The 18,244-nt window shown below is 43.9% G+C and overlaps 1 protein-coding gene across 16 annotated transcripts in view; it reads left to right on the top strand.

Moving 5' to 3' along the window:
• Window positions 1-3,406: 3,406 nt before the first annotated feature.
• The window catches only part of TLE3 (TLE family member 3, transcriptional corepressor), a 62,469-nt gene continuing 47,631 nt past the window's right edge, over window positions 3,407-18,244 (top strand). For 14 of the 16 annotated variants that reach the window (XM_007479644.3, XM_007479642.3, XM_016427784.2 and 11 more), the window contains exons 1-4: window positions 3,408-4,634; window positions 5,265-5,365; window positions 6,006-6,069; window positions 7,358-7,402. In XM_007479644.3, coding sequence (XP_007479706.1) covers window positions 4,611-4,634; window positions 5,265-5,365; window positions 6,006-6,069; window positions 7,358-7,402 — 234 coding nt within the window. In that variant the 5' untranslated portion in view covers window positions 3,408-4,610. Of the gene's footprint in view, window positions 4,635-5,264; window positions 5,366-6,005; window positions 6,070-7,357; window positions 7,403-18,244 lie in introns of all 16 variants that reach the window. The other 2 variants (XM_056809019.1, XM_056809011.1) reach the window with 1 other exon arrangement.

The raw sequence follows: 18,244 nt of genomic DNA, 5'->3' as shown, positions 1-18,244 counted from the left end.
CCCTGTATGGGCCTCACCAAGAACCAGAGACCGGAGCGCAAAGCCAGTTTTCTTTTAGGCCAGAATTTTCCACCTACCTGTGCAACCTAGACCAGTCTCAGAGGTGTTCTGTGGTATTCTTCAACACCAGTCTTTCTCCCCATCCCCATCCAGGGGAGGGCAAAAGCCAACGGGGAGACACTGCATCTCGTAGGCATTGTATTTAATAAACGCGACATTGCATTACTTATTTCCCCTTCCCTTACACTCTTCTGTGTCCCTCACTTCTTCTCATCCCAAATAGACATCTAGTGTGGGGTCCCCTTTTTACAAGGCCTTAGAAATTTCCACTTTGATTAAAAAGGGTCTTCAAAGGGTACCTTTTAATTTAACCCTTCTCCCAACACCATCTTTCTTGCCCTTTCTCCACTGAGAGCATACTAAGCCGTCCTTCCCAAACCTTTTCCAGACTCACCGACAACAAAAATTAAAGTCAATCCCCTTTTTCAAGGGTTGAAGAAACTACCTGCTTCATGTGTGTTGAGATGAGGACGGCTGAGTTTTGGCTTTTTTTTTTTTTGGTTTGTATGTGTGTATTTTTTTTTTACCTTTTATTATTTAAATTGATACGTTTCATTACTAGGGAGAAAAATAAAATATTCCTTTGATACACAAAATCAAATTGATATTTAGCCTCTGCTTACTTTTTTATGCATGGCTCCTTTATACCACATGGTAGTGACAGATTGTTTGAGCTGGAAGGAAAAGCCATTCAAAGCTAATTAAGCAGCCATTCCAAGCACTATTTGCAAGCGGGAGGCTCAGAAGCCCAGGCATTTGTCAGCGCTCCCCGCCCCGCGTGGTTTTGACTGACAAGCCCTGCTGGAGAAGGACAGTCCCCACCGACTGCACCAATTGGCGCAGGGCAGCTACCTAAGCTCTCTGTGATTGGTTGTTGGAACCTCGACGGGGGAGGAGTCGGAGATTCCCACGTGGGGCACCTGGAGAGGGAAGGGAGGGGTGAAAAGGGGAGGGTGAGCCCACCCGTGACGTAAGGGGGAGGGAAGAAAAAAGGGGGGTGGGGGGAAGAAGATAGAGAGAGGAGCCATTTTGTGTCTAATAGATGCTGTAGCCAGATGTTTGCATCTGCCGAACCGGGTTCTCCTCTTTTTCAGCTCCATACACTATTTTTATTTTTATGTAAATAAATAAATAGATTTTAAAATGTAGTGTTGGCAGGGACCCGTGGTAGCAGAGATCTAGGAGAGAAGTGTTAACTCTTTAAGAAACTGAGGCACTCACGTGTAACTCCCTTTTCGCCCCCCCCCCCCCCCCCCCAGACTCCCCATGTTGGAAAAGGGATCGCATCCTCCTCATTAAGATGCAAACGCCAATCTCCGCTCTTAATGAGAGGAAAATATAGATCCAGGCCGAGGAAATAAGCTCGCGACTGCGCTCGCGCGTGTTCTCTCCGGTTCTTCTTTCTCTCCAATTGTACCACCTCGCCAACATGTTGGGGAAGATCCTTTTTGCTAGCTTGCCCGCCTGCCCGCCTGCCCGCCAGCCCTTTCCTCTCTAGCCCGGAGCTGACATGGTTTATTGATGATTTACAGAAATGATAAAAGAAGAGGTGGTGGGGGTTGGGAGGAGAGGATTGGGGAAAAGATTGAGAGAATAGTTACTGGCTTTCACCTGGCCACAATTGGTTGCTCAACCCTGATGGTTCTATGTTTGAGAATCCAGGTTTTTGTTCCTTTGTATGAGGAAGAAGAAGGGGTTCTGTGTATGTGTGTGTTTGGGGGGGGGGGGCGTGTAGTGTAAGACAGTGTCTTTTCTTTCTCTTTCTTTCTTTCTTTCTTTCTTTCTTTCTTTCTTTCTTTCTTTCTTTCTTTCTTTCTTTCTTTCTTTCTTTCTTTCTTTCTTTCTTTCTTTCTTTCTTTCTTTCTTTCTTTCTTTCTTTCTTTCTTTCTTTCTTTCTTTCTTTCTTTCTTTCTTTCTTTCTTTCTTTCTTTCTTTCTTCCTTTTTAATTACACACATACTAAAGGCCTTCTCTTTTTCCTCTCCAGATCCGGCCTGGAGTAACCCCGAGATATAGTGATAAAGGACTATCTGTGATGGGTTTACGGTTTCCCGTTCCACTCTCCGCCTACCTCCCTCCCCCGGCCGCCTTAATGGCAGCAACAAGCTACCCTGGGATGGGTTGGTCTTTCCCACTCAGAACCCTATTGCTGTCAGGGTATACATAGGAAACGCTCTAGGTTAGTTTGGAGCGAGCCTGTACTAGGAGGTGCATTGTCAGACCCCCGGTCTTGTATTTGCCTTGGAGTATTCTAATCCTATGGTATGGAGTAAATTTAGTCCTCCTCTCTAATAGGCTTAATAAAATGCTGCGAGTGGATAGCTTTACTGACTGGTGGGGGTAAAAAATCCTCCCGCACGATCTCATAGACGCTACAGTAAGCACTACTTTGTAATGAGAATCCAGGGATATTAAAATGATGTTTGGTGAGTGTGTAACTTTAATGATGGTTACCCAAGTAGTTGACCAGGACTGCTCCGACTGGAAAGGAGACCAAGAGTTCGGGGATATGTGAGTGAAACAGGTAGTCCGGGTGGAACCGGGTTGTTTCCATTTTTTGTTAGCAGCCAACCAAGAGTTCTTCATACCTTCTCACTACCCATCTTACATCAAAGTGGGTGTTTATTTTGATTCGCAAAAAAACTGGAGCATGAAAGAGAAAATGGGGCGGGGGGTGGGGGGTGGGGGGTGGTAAGTTGAGGAAAAGAAAGGGCCGCCTAGCTATTCTGAACACATTTTTAAATAGTGAGGGGGGGAGGGGGAAAGGGGGGAAGAAGCAACTTTGGGAACAACCATTTTATCCGCACTAAATCTTGTGAACTGAAAACATAAAAGTGACAAAGCGATTCTGTTTGTTTTATAGTATCTAATTGGACTGCTTTGCAGACCTAATGAGATTAGAGGGAGGAATCGTTCGCCGCCGCTGCAGAATAAACTGATACATTATTACCAGCCACAGGTTTTTTTAGAATTGTGGAGAGGATGTCTTTTTTCTTTTGTTATTTTTCTTCCTTCTCCCTCCCGCCAAATAATTATTTGCTAGTGGATCGTGGGAAAAAAAGAGGAGGGAAAAAAACCACCCTAGCAGCCCAGGACTATAATATATATCTATTTATTATATGTCTTTCGGTTAATTCTTGATCTGAGGAGCGCTGTTTCTCACTCCCATGCGAAAGTCACCAGCGGGTAGGGGCTGATTGCTACTTTTCATGCATAGTTTTAGACACAAGAGGGCATTGTGACGTCGCCCCTGCAATCACCCATTCGCAGGCCGAGTTCAGCCGCCCCACGTGGGGGTTCCGCGCTCCCATTGGCCAAGGCCGGGCAAAGCTGCCACATTATTTTGTTACTTTTCAGTCCCTATTTGGAACTGCTCTCGCGGCAGTTCAGACCTCGTGCTTGTCCCCCTAGCCTCTGTCTGTGTGTGGTATCCGCAAGGTCCGGGGCACTTTTTTTTTTTTTGCTGTGAGTGTATGTACGTGTGTATGAGTGTGTGTTTTGGGGGTTAGTAAAGGAAAGAGTAAAGGAGAGGGACCGAGTGGAAAGCCACAGAGCTCTCTTGTCTTGCTGGGTCTTTCCTCTTGAGCGTCTCCCCCTTGCCCGTACTCGGAGGCAGCAGCAAGAGGGCTTTCTTGTCTTCGGGATTTGCTATTCCCTGGCTTTGAGGAGAGCGAATTTCTCCCCGGAGCGAACCCTGGCTAGTTCCTTCCTGCGCCTGGTGGAGTTAAGATGCCAAGCAATTGAATCGAATCTACTTAGAAGCGGCTTTTCTCCAGCTCCGGGAAGGGAATCGAAGCCACAGTCATCGCGGAGGAGCAGCTGGGTTCTCCGAAGGGGGCGGTGGAGGAGGGGGGTTGGTCAAACCGCCTGAGCTGAGCTCCTGTCCTCACTCTTCGGCACTCTCACCGCCTCAACTCGCCACCTTGGTCCTTCCTAATTCATCCTTTCTCCTCCGGGAGGGTTTTCTTCGGAGCCAGCCCGAAACCCGGCTACATTGGGGATCTTCTGAGCGCTCCAGTTGGTGGACCTGTCTGGTCGTGGCCCCCTCCCAGCCCGGCGGCGGTGATTCGGAGGAGAAGGGGTAGGGGAGGTCAGTAGTAGCTGCATCCACGGGTCTTGGGACTCCAACGCAGGACACCGCACCCTCCCCCGGTGAATCCGCGGGGAGGACAAGGATGTCTACGAACCCCCCGAGTCTGACTCCCTCTTCGCACTCGAGGGAAACCGGCCGGCTGCTGGCAGCAGAGCCCTAGCTAGACAAAGACAAGAAGACCCCCTGTTCCCCACCCCCAGCAAGCTCGGCCTCCCCATTCGCTTTCTCGAAGGACTTTTTTTTCCTTAATTTTTCCTTGGCTCTTTGTTTCTACTTGAGTCTGGTCCCGGAGCCTGGGATATTGTTTCGAGTGTGGGGTGGGGGGGGGGGCGGGGGAAACGACTCAATTTCCCTGCCGCCCCCTGGTCCGGCTCTCCCCACCCCCCTCTCCCTCACCTCCCTGGGTCCAGGTCTCTGTGATTCAACCTACTCTCGCAGAATCACGACCCCTCCCTGCGATGTATCCGCAAGGCAGACATCCGGTGAGTAATTGTAACTCGATTTATTTAATCAGCTATCATTGGAGGGTAAATGAAGCTGTTTATCTTGCACCTCCATTTTGCTTGTTACCTTTATGGTTTGTGTGCGTGCGTGTGTGTATGTGTGTGTGTGTGTGTGAGCGCCCTAACACAAAGAGGGAGGAAAGAGAGACTGGGGGGGGGGGGGAGGGCGGGGGAGAGCTGGCGGACTGGCGGACCGAGATGGTTAAAGCCTTCCGGTGCGCTTTGATGAGGCTGGTGTAGAAGGATGAAGTGCTTTTACACATATACGCCTTCGGTCCCCCACTCACCCCCACCTCTGCGTCTAAACAAACAGTGCTTTCCCCCTCCCTTTCCATGGTCTTTGGGATGCTGCCGGGATGGAAGCCCTCTAATGGAGGGGAGTGCTTGGGGTGCCTCTTCTCACGGTAGCTAAGAAACTTGGAGCTGAGGGGAGGAACTGGTTTAGAGGATTGTGTAGACCCGAGCTGCCGCGCGTATTGGGGGAGCTCCAAGGCTAGGGGATCAAGGAAAGCAGGACTAGGGGGCAGATGGTGGCTGCTTTGCCTGTGCGGATCCCGTCGCTGATCTCTTTACTCCCCTCTCCCTACGTCTGTCTCCCCCTGGCTATAGGCTCCCCATCAACCCGGGCAGCCGGGATTTAAATTTACTGTGGCCGAGTCCTGTGATCGAATCAAAGACGAATTCCAGTTTTTACAAGCTCAGTATCACAGGTAAGGTCTGAGGTGGAGGCTGGGAGCGAGTCATATCCCCAGAATCTCTTGGCATACTCTTCCCCTGTTTCCTAGGGGTTCAGAAATCCCCCGAGGAGAGAAGACTTGGGGCGCAATTCTTCGTTTCTCTTTCTGATCGGCCCCAGTTTAACTGTCACCAGGAGACCCCACTTTCTACTATTAATACCATCATCCCTCATTCCCAGAGTCATTTGGATCAAGGTGTTTGGGGGTAATTTCTAGGGTGAAGATTGCTTCCTTCTCCAGTGACAGGTTTTGATTTTATGATCCTTTAGCACTATTTACTGTCAGCCCACTCCCCAAGTCTCAGAGAAAGTTGACCTTATGGGAATGTTGCAGTTTCTTTGTCAGGGTTGAGTGGAGGGGCAGGTTTTGCTCTGTCTTCTTGCTCCCGCTTGTGGGTGGATAGGTGGTAAGGGGGTATCAATGAGTTATATCTCTTAATGCCAGCTGGAAGTGGGACAGTGCCCAGTGCCCTGAGCATCTAGAAAAGTGATTTTTAAAGCCCTCTTTCTCGACTTGCACATTTAGTAGAACCCTTTCCACTCCCCACCCCCACCCCCTAAAAGACTCAGGTTGGGGGTAGGTTCTGAAAATCATCTGGTTTTGGTCTTCATAGTCTCAAAGTGGAGTACGACAAGCTGGCCAACGAGAAGACAGAAATGCAGCGCCATTATGTTATGGTAAGAGCTGCTCTACGGAATGTCCCGGGAGTTGGGGGTTTGGGGGAAGGGGGAGTTGGGAGGGAAACAGTCCACAAATGTGAAGTCAGTTTAGACTCCAAGCATGGGGCCTAGGTAGGGACAGTGAAAAGGAAAACTTGGTGATGTGTGGAGGGGGAGGAGAGGAGGACAGGCATTTGGAAAGAACCAAAAACATACTTTCTTTCTGACTCTTTGCCCCGATTATCCTTATCACCCCAGGGTTCCTGGTTTTGTCTAGGCTGTCCAGCAGCAAAAATCCTCTGTCTCCATTAAAGAGGGATATTGCTTTAAGATAGGAGACACTTTCAGCTCAGTTCCAGGCTGAAATAAAAAGGAGAATTGAACTGGACCCATACATTGACCTCTCTCTAGTGTCCATTATTTTTGTTTTTATTTTTACTTTGACACTAAGCAGATGGTCTCCAGTGGTTGGTTCACCCAGTACTGTATTATATCCAGGGTCTGTGTGCCTTTGTTTTGGGTAAACAACTAACTTTGGAATCTGTTTGGTAACTTTCTTGCTCGCTTAGCCTTTTGGTGAAACCCTGGGTCTGGCCTTTAAAAGCCCTTTTAAACCATTATTTTTCTGACCTCCCCTAAGGCCCCTTTTAAGGAGGAATGATCGGCTTTTGTAGATAGCCATGGTATTATGTCCCCACTGTCAGCCTTCCCCCCCCCCCCCCAACAAACAAACAAACAACAGACCAAAACAAAACCTGAGAAATCTTTTTTTCACCAAATCTTCTTGGGGGGGGGGGGGTAGGGGGTCTGGTAGTAGGAATGCTGCCTCTCCTTTTTATATCCCTGAGATTATCACAGCAAGTCTAAATCTTCAGTTTGTAAGTGAGCAAAGAAGTACTTAAGCTCTTCTCCTCCACACTGCTTTCCACATAAGAGGCCTTTGACACTGTGCTAAATAAATAATTCTTAGAGGAAAAGAGGTAGCAGTGTCCCAGTGTACATAATATTCCCTGTTGAACTCGAACCTTGTATCAACAGGATATGTGGACTGCTAGAAGGGAGGCTGATCGCTATTCTCACTATATATGTTCCATTTGGTGGTAGCAGAAACACTTGTTCATTGTTGGCTTCTGGGGCCTCTGTAGGCTGGGCTATTAGTTTTGATTTAAAACTTCCTTGGCAAACCTATCATAAGTACAGTTTGGCCAGAAACCTTCCTCATCACAAGCAGCATTGGAAGAATGAATAGATTGCTGTGTGGTTTGTTTATCATTAATGGGAACACTTTTTGCCTTTTTTTTAACAGTACTATGAAATGTCCTATGGTCTGAACATTGAAATGCACAAACAGGTAAGTGATTGTTGCCAATCTGTGAAAAGAATACATTAAAGGAGAATAACTTGGTTGAATTGTAGTGTCTGTGGAATTTCCTGAGTTAATCTCCAGTTTGGGAAGTGAGGTTAGCTGCCTCCCCACCACACTATTCCCCCCCCCTTTTTTTTTGTCTAAGACAATGTGAAACTCAAGTTACAGCTTGAAGTGGTAACTGTAGGGCACCTACTTTTCTTAAACTGCTAAGCTGGGTTCCTCTAATTCATTACAGAGAATGCTACCTAATTGTCAGAGGCATCTGATTTAACATTTAGGCCATACCTCATTAAGAAGTTGTAAACAAAATGGAGGCACCCCTTAGATCTATCAGCTTTATATCTTGAAAGTGAAGGGATGGATTGTAACTTTTTATCTGCTTTTATGTAAAATTCTCTAAAGGAAGTGCTGGAGGGCTTGCTGGGGAAAAAAAAAAAGAAATGATGTTTTACCTAGATTAGATAACTGGAAGGGGCCAAAAGGCCCTAGGCACATGAGCATAAAATTTATGGGAAAGAAACCACTGAGATTAAGCCTGATTATTTACTTACTACTTCCAAAATCAGTCCTTATTAAGAATTAAAAGCAGGGGAAGGGGCAGCTAGGGGCTCCGGGGATAGAAAGACACACCCAGAGAAGGGAGATCCTGGGTTCAAATGTGACTTCATATACTTCCTTCCTGTGTAACCCTGGGAAAATCACTTTCCCCGACATTGCTTAGCCCTTATGCTCTTCTGCCTGGGAACCAACACAGTATTAATTCTAAGATGGAAAGTAATTGCATTAAAAAGAATAGAATTCAAGGAGAGACCACTTGAGCTCAGCTGTGGAATTCTGAAGTTAAACCAGTTTCCCTAGTAGGGGCATGGTTTAATGGATGTGTAAACTTATCTTATATTGTCACTATTCGAACTACAGTATGCCTCAAACTGAACAAATAGTAATATCCTTTATCTCAGTGGATATCTGTAATCTGGCACTATCCCTGGGAGGGGTAAAGGGTGAGGCCCTGGATATATTTCTGTTTGTAGGAGAGAGGCTGTCTGTAATTTGGCCTCTAGAATGATTTGCATTGACTGAGTCCATACTGATAAGGAAGGCTGGTTGGTCTCTTTCACAATTGGTGCTCCTTCCAAAGTTGTTGGCTAATACTGACTTTTGGCATTTCTGTTTAAGTGGACTTTCTATTAGAAATTAACTTGGCTATGAGGTTTAATTTCAGTTCTAGTTATGAAAGGTGTCACAGGTAGGAGGATCACTGAGAGTCTTGGAATGGTGGAGCTGAAAGGAACCTTCAGGATCAACTAATCTAATCCCTGGTATTTCACTGGGGAGGATATTGGTACTACTGTAATTCTAAGTCCTACATTGCCCTTCCCACCACATCTGGATCTCCCTTTAGGGATCCCCAAGTGAATACCCTGGTTTTTGTTGTTGTTGAGTCATTTCAGACCTGTGTGCTTTTTGTGACCCGATTTAGGGTTTTCTTGGCAAAGACACTGGAGTGGTTTGCCATTTCCTTCTCCAGCTCATTTTACAGATGAGGACACTGAGGCAGACTTGCCCAGGGTCACAAAGCTAGGAAGTGTTTGAGGCCAGATTTGAACTCAGGAAAATGAGTCTTCCTGACTTCTGGTAGGGTACCCTTTCTTCTACGCCACTTAGGTGCCCCATGCCTAGAAAATCCAGAAAGGTTTCTCAGTTGAGCAGTTGGGGAGAGATTCCTTTGGCAAACTTAGAGATTTGTCATCCTAACCAGGAGAGGGATGTAGGCACTGAAGTTAAGATTATAGCTTGACATTTTAATGAACCCTTTTAGAATGCTTCCTCTAGATAGGAAGGTTAAAACCAACCATGCAGCTTTGTAATGGGATTATTTGAAAAAGTTTAACATTTGTGGGAATAATGTGGGAAACATTTGTGGGAGTGTGGTATAATGAAGAGGGCTGGAGTTGATTCTGTTCCAGCTCTGCTACTTCTTATGTGACTTTGGGCAAATTCAACCTCTCTAAACCTAGTTTCCTCATCTGCAAAAACAGTAAGATTGGACTAGATGCTGGCGCAATAACAGTGCTTGAGTGTCAAGTTGATGGGGGTCTGGGGGGTGTCAGGTCTAAAAAAACTGAAGAACTGTTGTCCTGACTCCTTGTCTCCCTTCACACCCTTTTCCCCAAGAGCTGAGTTTCTTGGGTGTGTTTAAAGAGAGTAATTGCACCCAAGTTTAAAATTTATAGCAGCAGTTATCCTAAGAGCCTTATAATTAAGGTGTAATATGTTGTTGCATGTTGAGTTCTGCTGTGTGTTGGGCTTCCATGCTCCCAGTAGGAGTGGATAAGATAGCCCTCGACACCATGTGAACATAGAGGACTTTTGTAGTAGTCCCAGTTTTTTAAGTCTGGGGCTTTGGCATACTGAGTGTCCAGGAAAATGTTGGTTCAAAATCTTAACCTGTTTAGCATGTGATAATTTGAGAAATGGGCTTCTTTGCTAAAAGAGCCTTCTCTCAATTCTGGCTGATTTAGGAATTAATCTATTATATCTGTGAGTCATTGACCCAGTAAAGTTCTCTCCCCTCCCCCCACTGGCATCTGGTTCCCCGGTTTGATGAGTGTTTTCTGGTTCTTAGACTTCTTATAGCTTCAACTTGCAAATCTCTTAAGTTGGGTGAAATCGCCCTGTGGCAATGCAGGAACAAAGGCATAAGGAGGTGAGGAAACACTGTGATGATAAATGCAACCATAAGCTAATAGGGCTTGTCACTCCCCTGGCTTTTGAGAGCTCTGCAAAATAAATCCTGCCACTAATTGTAGTATGGGTACTGGGTGCATTCAGTGGATGGTGGTTAGGCCTGAGCAAACAAGTTTATCAGCTGACCTGTTTAGCGGTTGACTGGTGTTTTATCTGCACACACAATCAAGTGACTGGAGTGCTTGAATTATTCATGCAGTGTCCTGCCCTCTAGACTTGACTGTTCGTGTGATTACATCTGCCTGGAACAAACTGGATGGGTACTTCTTAAAGTAGAGGGGTGGGAGGGGGATTGCTTGTACATTTCTATAATACATTATCTACATAGCACCTTCTGGAAGTGTTGAGGTCTGCAATCCACAGAAGAGACAAGGTCTCTCTCTTTCTCTCTCTCTCTCCCCCCTCCCTCTCTCTTTCCCCCTCCTTCCCCCCCCCCCTTTCCTCTTCCCTCCCCCCCTTCCTCCTCTCTCCCCCCCTCCTCTCCCTCTCCATACCCTCTCCTACAAACTACATTTTCTTTCAAATTGCACATAAAAATGGATGCTCGTTTGTGTTTCTATGGGTTTGGCTGGATGGTGCCTAAGGTATTGAAGGAGGGCAGCTGATAATGTGCCAGCTCAGTCCATTTTTGTTTTACAAACAAGCTTTAGATGTGGTTTTGGTTGTCTATTCAGTCTGTGTGTCTGTCTCTGTTTCTCTTCCTCTCCTAGCCTTCAGATACCTAGAGAGGTAATAAATGGTTTCCCCTTCCTACTCTTCTGCCTTCCTCCCTAATTATGTCAAAGTGTAAATTACAAAATCTCTAGGGCTGGCCTGTGTTTACTGCCCTTACAGGGATTTTAGGAGGTCATCTAATTCAACCCCCAGCCTTCAGGCAGGATGTCAAGGATGATTCAGAAGAGCTGAGAGCTTACCAGTTCTCATCTTTCTTGTTCCCTGTTGTGTGTTTTGCTAGAGTATCCAGAAATAACAAAGTTAATTGAGGGACAAATCCCAGCAAGCTGATAAACTTTCCTCCTTAAATGAACAATAGTGATGATAGCGTTGTTAATAGTTTGGGTCACTAATACTTCAGGATATTGAATTTAAGCTATCCTATCATCCATCCTTCATTTAGCTGGTTTTTCTTAAACCCATTCCTTCTGTCTTTGAATCTGTCAGTTCCCAGGCAAAAGAGTGGAAAGGGCTGGGTAGTGTCTGAGGCCAGATTTGAAATTAAGTCCTCCTGTTTCCAGGCCTGACTCTCCTCTGAGCCCACCTGGCTTCCCTCTTTATTTAGTTTTAGTGTTTGGGGGGAGGGGGCTTGTCAAGGAAGGGATGAAGGTGGGGAGAAAGGGCTGGTCCTTGGTATAATGCAGGGAAAACTCTTGTTCCCTTGGAATTCTTATGTCAGAAAAATTGGAGAAGCCCTGGGTGGATGTGCTCCTTGCCCCTTTCTTGGCAAAATTTTATTGCAAGATATGGATAAGAGAATCATATGGATGGGTAGGCATGGAAAGGCTGTGATCTGCCTTCATTGGACAGTATGCTGTCATCGAGGACATCACAAATCCACTTGATTATCTGAGTCAGTTTTAAAGACTGAGATTTAAGGCATTTTGGTTTCAAAGCAACATTATATGCTAAGAGGAAAATGTTCTTGTTCTATAAACCTCCAGACTTCAGTAAAAGGGCTTTTTAAAGTAAGACAGAAGAAAAAGATTGAAAACTCATTCCTTGGCTGTTAGGAAGCCAAGTATTTAAACTGCCACCAGCTTTTATATTAATATCTAAAGGAGCTGAGGCTATAAACTTAGTATACAGAAGTGCTGAGTACCTAATTTAAAGTTTTATAACTGTGTCAGCTTGCCCTCTTTGTACTCATCATGTTTTGAATTGCTAGTTAGATTCAAATATTTGTACAACTAATGATTAAAAGTGCATAGTAATCCACATGTACCTAACTAGTTATCCTAGGTAGGAGATTTCCTGCAGAGAGGTGAAGACAGCATGTGAACTTTGCCTGGGGTGGGGATGAAGAGTTAGCATATGAAGTGGTGTGGGGCTTGGGAGCCAGGAAACTTGGGTTCTAGTCCTGCATTTGCCTTTGACTAACTCTGGCACAGACCACTTAACCAGGTCTGGGTCCCAATTTTCTTTTCTTTGGAATGTGTGATAGAATAGAGAGTTGTGGTGGAAGAAAGATCACAGAGGTCACCTGGCAGATATTCTATAAGAGTCCTTTGTAGGATATCTATATTGGAGGTAGGTATAGTTTGGATGGAAATGTTGGTCCAGAGTTGGAATTGCTAACATTTCAGAAACATTGCCAGAATTTGGCTCCATTCCATTTTCTTAGTTGTTGTTCCCTCCTCTTTTAATAAGACAAGAGCTCCCATGTTTTGCTATGGCAATGAATCAGTTTGAAAGAAATTGTTGTACTTTAGAATTCAAGGCCCTCTACAATCTGTTCCTCACCTTTCTTTCTATTGTTACTTTTCTCTTGCTCCCCAAGGACAGCACTTCTGAAAGTATGTCTGGGAGTCTCAAGAGGTTCCCAAAACCTTTTCAGGAGGTTTGTACAGTCAAAACTATTTTCCTAGTAATACTCATATGTTGTAACTTCTAACAGTAAATAATGATAACTAACCCACATAAAGAAAAGTCTTTAGAAGTTCTTAATAAAGAATACAAAGGGGCCCTGAAACCAGTATTTTGAAATGTGAGCTTCTCTGGGGAACTGAGTCATCTATTCCAGATCTTTACATATATACTTTGAGCATTCCCACTGAAATGTTCGTTCATAACTCTTTTTCTCTTTCAAGATCCAGCCATGAAATAGGAAGTAATTTTTCTGACCTGAAGTTTCAGAGCACTTTGTTACATGTATGTTTAACCACGCATGTGATCATTATTAAATATTATCCTCTACCAAATTTCCCACCCTTCTTACTGGATTCTTTGAAGATTAGAAGAATTGATCAAAGACTTAGAACTAGATGGCACAGTGGATAGATGTCTGTATCTGGAGTCAGGACAAAAGAAGTTGTGGCCTCCAGACACAGAATAGGTTTGTGACTGTGGCAAGTCACTTAACCTCAGTTTCCTCAACTGTAAAATGGAGATAATAATAACACCTCAGGGTTGTTGTTCAGATCAGATGAGACTAAAGTTTGCAAAGCAATTAGGACAGTGCCTGGTACATTGTAGGCACTATATACATGTTTTCCATTATGAAGTGTTTTGCCTGTAATAGATGATTGATAAAATGGTTGCTCAAATTCTGAGAAGACTTTGTTGGTTTATTTTTTTCTTTCATTTTTTAAAATAACCCTTACCTTCTATCTTAGAATCAATACTAAGTATTGGTTCCAAGGCAGAAGAGCGGTAAGGACTAAGCAGTGGGGGTCAAGTGACTTGCCCAGGATCACATAACTAGAAAAGTGTCCAAGGCTAGAATTGAAACCAGGACCTTCTGTCTCTGGACCTGGCTCTATCCACTGGGACACCCAGCTGCCCCTTGTTGGTTTATTTTTGAGTGGGATGAGTAGGAGAACCTAGGGTAGATAATTTGAGTCCATGATAGTTTGAGAAAATATACTTAAGGATATCTGCAAAAAAATAAGTATTTGAGTGATTCAGGCAAAACTTGGACATATTTGCCTTTCTTAGTAACCAGGGTTTTTGCTGTTGTCATTTATTTTGTTTTATAATACGCAGTTGGGATTCATGTATATTAATAATCCTACTGTTTGTGTATTTTAGCCCGGTCTTCCCAACTAGATTATATTATAATTTATTTTAAATTTTTATTTAATTGATTAAGAAAACTTTTCTGTGGTTATGTGATTCATGTTCTTTCCCTCCCCTCCTCTCCCACCCCCCTCCCATAGCCAACACTCCATTCCATTGGGTTTTACATCCAACTAGATTATAAACTTTAGAGCCAGGATACTTTTCTTTCTGGATCCATTATATCCAATATAGAACAAGATACGTAGTGGGTGGTTTGATAATTGTACAGCCACATATAGGCAGTGACTAGAGCAGTCCAGTGATATAGTCCAGATCTGAGAAGCAACTAGTTGTGACCTTGGGAAAGGCTCCTATCTTGTCTGCAAAATGAGAGAACTGGGTTCAGGTGGCCTGAACTCTCAGGTCCTTCCTTCCTTCTCAGCCCTGGACTTCTGACCCTGTCTTCACCCTGCAGAGACCCTCCAGGTCTGGCCTCGATCCATCTGCTGAAGCCCCATTAGGGTGGAAGCTCTTTTCTTTCCCCATCATCTGAGTTGGCAAGAGGCTGCAGGTCCCAGCTCCCCTGGACTTACTGTGCTCGTTTGGACTTTATTCCCCAAAGTGGTATTGTCTCCTTTCTGATACTGGTAATTCTGTAATCACTGGTTGTGACCCACCCCCCTCCCTCATATTTAATTCTCATCAGTATAACTCTCCACTCTGCTATTAATGATAGCAGCCAGCAGAATAGCTTTCAACATGCCATTGACAGTCTGGTTTAAGAGAGCACTTGAAAGAGTGCTAGACAGCTGAAAGTACCCATAATTGTGTACCGCAGTGAGAACTGCCAGCTCAAGGGCCTTGTTTTCATATGCTTAAAGGGACAATATCTTGTTTTCAACAAATGCTTCCAGTGACTTACATCCAAGATTGTTTCTTCTCTTGTGTCCACCCCTTTCCTCTTCCATTTTCATTTTTTTTGGTCTTTTTTAGTGTAGATATTCAGCCCTTTTAGGCTTTTCAGAGTATATGTGTATACATATTTGTGGAGGGAGAAGCATGTATTTGCATGGATAGCTCTTAAGGACAAACTGTGTCCTTGATCTGGAATGCTATCTGGACTAAGTGCCTGAGGAAAAGGGGGAGGGGGACAAATTTTCTAGGCTGGACTGTCCATGCCTTGGGGGTTTTTTTTGGCTGGAATGAGACCTGAACGGTTTTATGACACTTAAGTCTCTTGGGAACTCCAGCTGAATTTTCAGAATTGCATTGTTTATCCTTGCTGACTATACAGGCTTTAGGTTTAGACAGCAAAGCTCCCAGAGTCACTGAGCTTGTCTACACAGCTCCTCCCAGCTAGGCAAAATTGAATAATGAAAACTGAATGAGTGCTTTTTGAAGAAGATGCACGGTCTGAACTTAGATGATCTTTGAGGCCCTTACTAGCTTGGAAATCTTATAGTTCTGCTCTCTTCTGGATAGTATTGAACTATGAGAAAAAGTGTGGTATTGGCACCCAAGAAGTCAGGCCAGGATTAGAACAACTTCCTAGCTCTGTGGCCATGGGCAAGCTTCTCAGTCTATTTTCTCATCTGTAAAAATGAGGATAAGTGAGTGATGCTTATAACCTTAACCTTACAGGGTTGTGGGGGAAGCATTTGGTAAACCATAAAGCATCATGTAATTATGAGCTATTGTTGTTATCCCTAATTTAATTCATTTCCCCAGATAATTTATCATTGGAAGACCCTTCCATGTGATTTTCACCCTGCATTTCAATTAATATTTTTTGAACATGGCATAATTTCAGAGGTTCTGGGCCATATTAGAAATCTTAAAATTTTTATATTAAGTAGGGGGCTGGACCTTAAGAGATCTAGTTCAATGCCCTTCCCCCTTTTTTCTTTTCTTTTTTTTTCATAAATCCATACATTCTATCCTAGAATCAATACTAAATATCAGTTCTAAGTCAGAAGAACAGTAAAGACTAGGCAAACGGTTAACACCAATTGTGACTTGCTCAGCCACACAGATAGAAAGTTGCCAGAGGCCAGTTTCTAACCCAGGTCCTCCTGCCACTATCTACTGAGCCACCTACCTCCTCCCTTCCCCTACTTCTACAGATAAGGTAAATGAACCTCAGAGAGGTAAAGTAGTTTAGCCAAAGTCACACTGTCAGTAGCATAGCCAGGACCACCACTCAGATTTTCCTCACTACTCTCCTTCTGGTATCCATACTTTTTTTCTGGCCAAACCATAATAGTACCAAATTTCTGGTTAAAAAAAAATCTTAGTCTATGGAGGTAGACTTAACCCTAAAGCTTCTTAGCTCTGTTTGTTGTCCCATGTGGGTATCAACTCATGAGGGGTTCATTGTGCACTCACTAGAATTCAACTGTGCACAGTTGAAAATTGGGTCCTTGATCTTCCTTATTTCGTGTTAGATCTCATCTAGTCACAAGCAAAGCCCAGATCCCCCTGCAGCCTTTTGCCCCTTGCTGCCTTTTGTGCCCAGAACCTAAAGAGCTGGAAACATCATTGGAGATGGATGGGGTTAGTTTTCTTAGGGAGTTCTTCAATCTTTGTTAAAAATATGCTTATTTAATATCTATGTGTCCGGTCATGTGCCATTTTATTATGTGGGATAAAAGTGGAAATCAACAGTCCTCTTGAAGTCCTTCTAGCAATGGAAACAAAACTTAAGTACATCAAATAGGCAACACGATAAGACCACACATATAGGGCATGGCAGGTGATGTTGGGATAGACTCCCAATTTTAGGACTCTGAATAAGGCAGAGATTTGTGAAGGGATCCCTCTATTGAGGAGGTAGCTTTGTTCAGGCCATGAAAGACAGTTTTGAACTGGGTACTTTATAAATTCTTAAAAATAAAAAAAATCATGGTTTTTTTGTTTTGTTTTTTTTTTTGAGAAAATTCTCCAGAGCTTAGGAAATGTAATGTTGGATTCCTGTCCCAATAAGCATTCATTCATGTCCTATCTTATCCTGAGGATAAAAGAGAAAAATAGACATGATCCCTGCTCTCAAGGACTTATATTTGTACTAAGGGAATTCTAGAACCAAGTCATATGATTATCTTCCTGTCTTTTGCCAAAAAACCAAGAAACATTGTTACAACATTAATTACACTCCCTTGATGCCCATATACAGTTGTGGCATCTCTCTTTTACCCCCCCTCAAAAAAAAAAAAAGGCCTAACCAAAGACAAACTGAGCCCATCCTTTCCTCACTTCAAGTAAAATAGAGACATTTTTTGGCGGAAAAAAAATGAGATCTGACTTTCGCTTTGGTTTGAAAAAAAAATACTTGTATTTAAGACTCTCAAAAGCAGCTTTGCAGTTCTTTCTACAACTCTTGGCTTTGAACTCTGTCGGTGCTCAGTGATACCTAGTCCTTGTGTGCAGGGCTTTACAGCATGTGTATTTTCTCAGGGAGTTGTGATCCAGCAAGGAATCTCCAGATAATCCCGCTCAGTGTTTTATACACCTTTGCAGGTTTGGAACTCTTCAGGGAAACCTATTTCTTAAGCCCAAGTCATCTGGGGATTCTATCCAGTTCTCTTCTGGCTTTTTACAAGGATACTGATGAGCTCCATTCCTTAACTTTCATTAACTGGAAGGAAATAAGGGTCCCTTTCATGCCTCCAAAGAGGGTCTTAAGACAGATGGGGGCAGCTAGGTGACTTAGTGGATGAGAGCCAAACCTAGAGATGGGAGGTCCTGGGTTCAAATTTGGCCTCAGACACTTCCTAGCTATGTGATCTGGAGAAGTCACTTCACCCCATCGCCTAACCCTTAACCACTCTTCTGCCTTGGAACTGATACTTCATTCTAAGACAGAAGATAAGAGTTAAAAAAAAAGATGACATCAACAAATCTGGAGGAAAACAAAGTGTTGCCAACCAATAAAATCACATCACATTTCTTCCAAGAGTCACTGGGGTATTTTTCAAGTCATATACCTGGATGTTGGGCAGCTCGGTAGTGCAATGGACAGATCTTAGACACTTAAAACTGGGCAAGGTACTTAACCCTGTTTGCCTCAATATTCTCCAGTATATTTGCCAAGAAAACCCAAAAATGGGGTCACAGAGAGTTGGATACCATTGAAGAACAATCTGGATGTTGAGAGAGGAGCCCACGGGGTGGGTAGCCTCTTGGAATATGGGAAACTGAGTTACAAAGGCTGCTCCAACTCCAAACTTGGGTGTGTGGATAGAGGGAAGGAGATGATATTTTAGGTAGTTCTCCTGGACCAGGAATAAATTAACAGGGACAAAGATCTAGCTAGAACTCTAGGACTCAAGTGTGAAGTAACAGCAGTAATAATTTAGATTTAGA

Source organism: Monodelphis domestica, chromosome 1 (assembly GCF_027887165.1).
Source record: "Monodelphis domestica isolate mMonDom1 chromosome 1, mMonDom1.pri, whole genome shotgun sequence".
Lineage (NCBI taxonomy): Eukaryota > Metazoa > Chordata > Mammalia > Didelphimorphia > Didelphidae > Monodelphis > Monodelphis domestica.
Note: the sequence above shows the minus strand (reverse complement) of the source record. Positions and strands in the feature narration are given on the sequence as shown.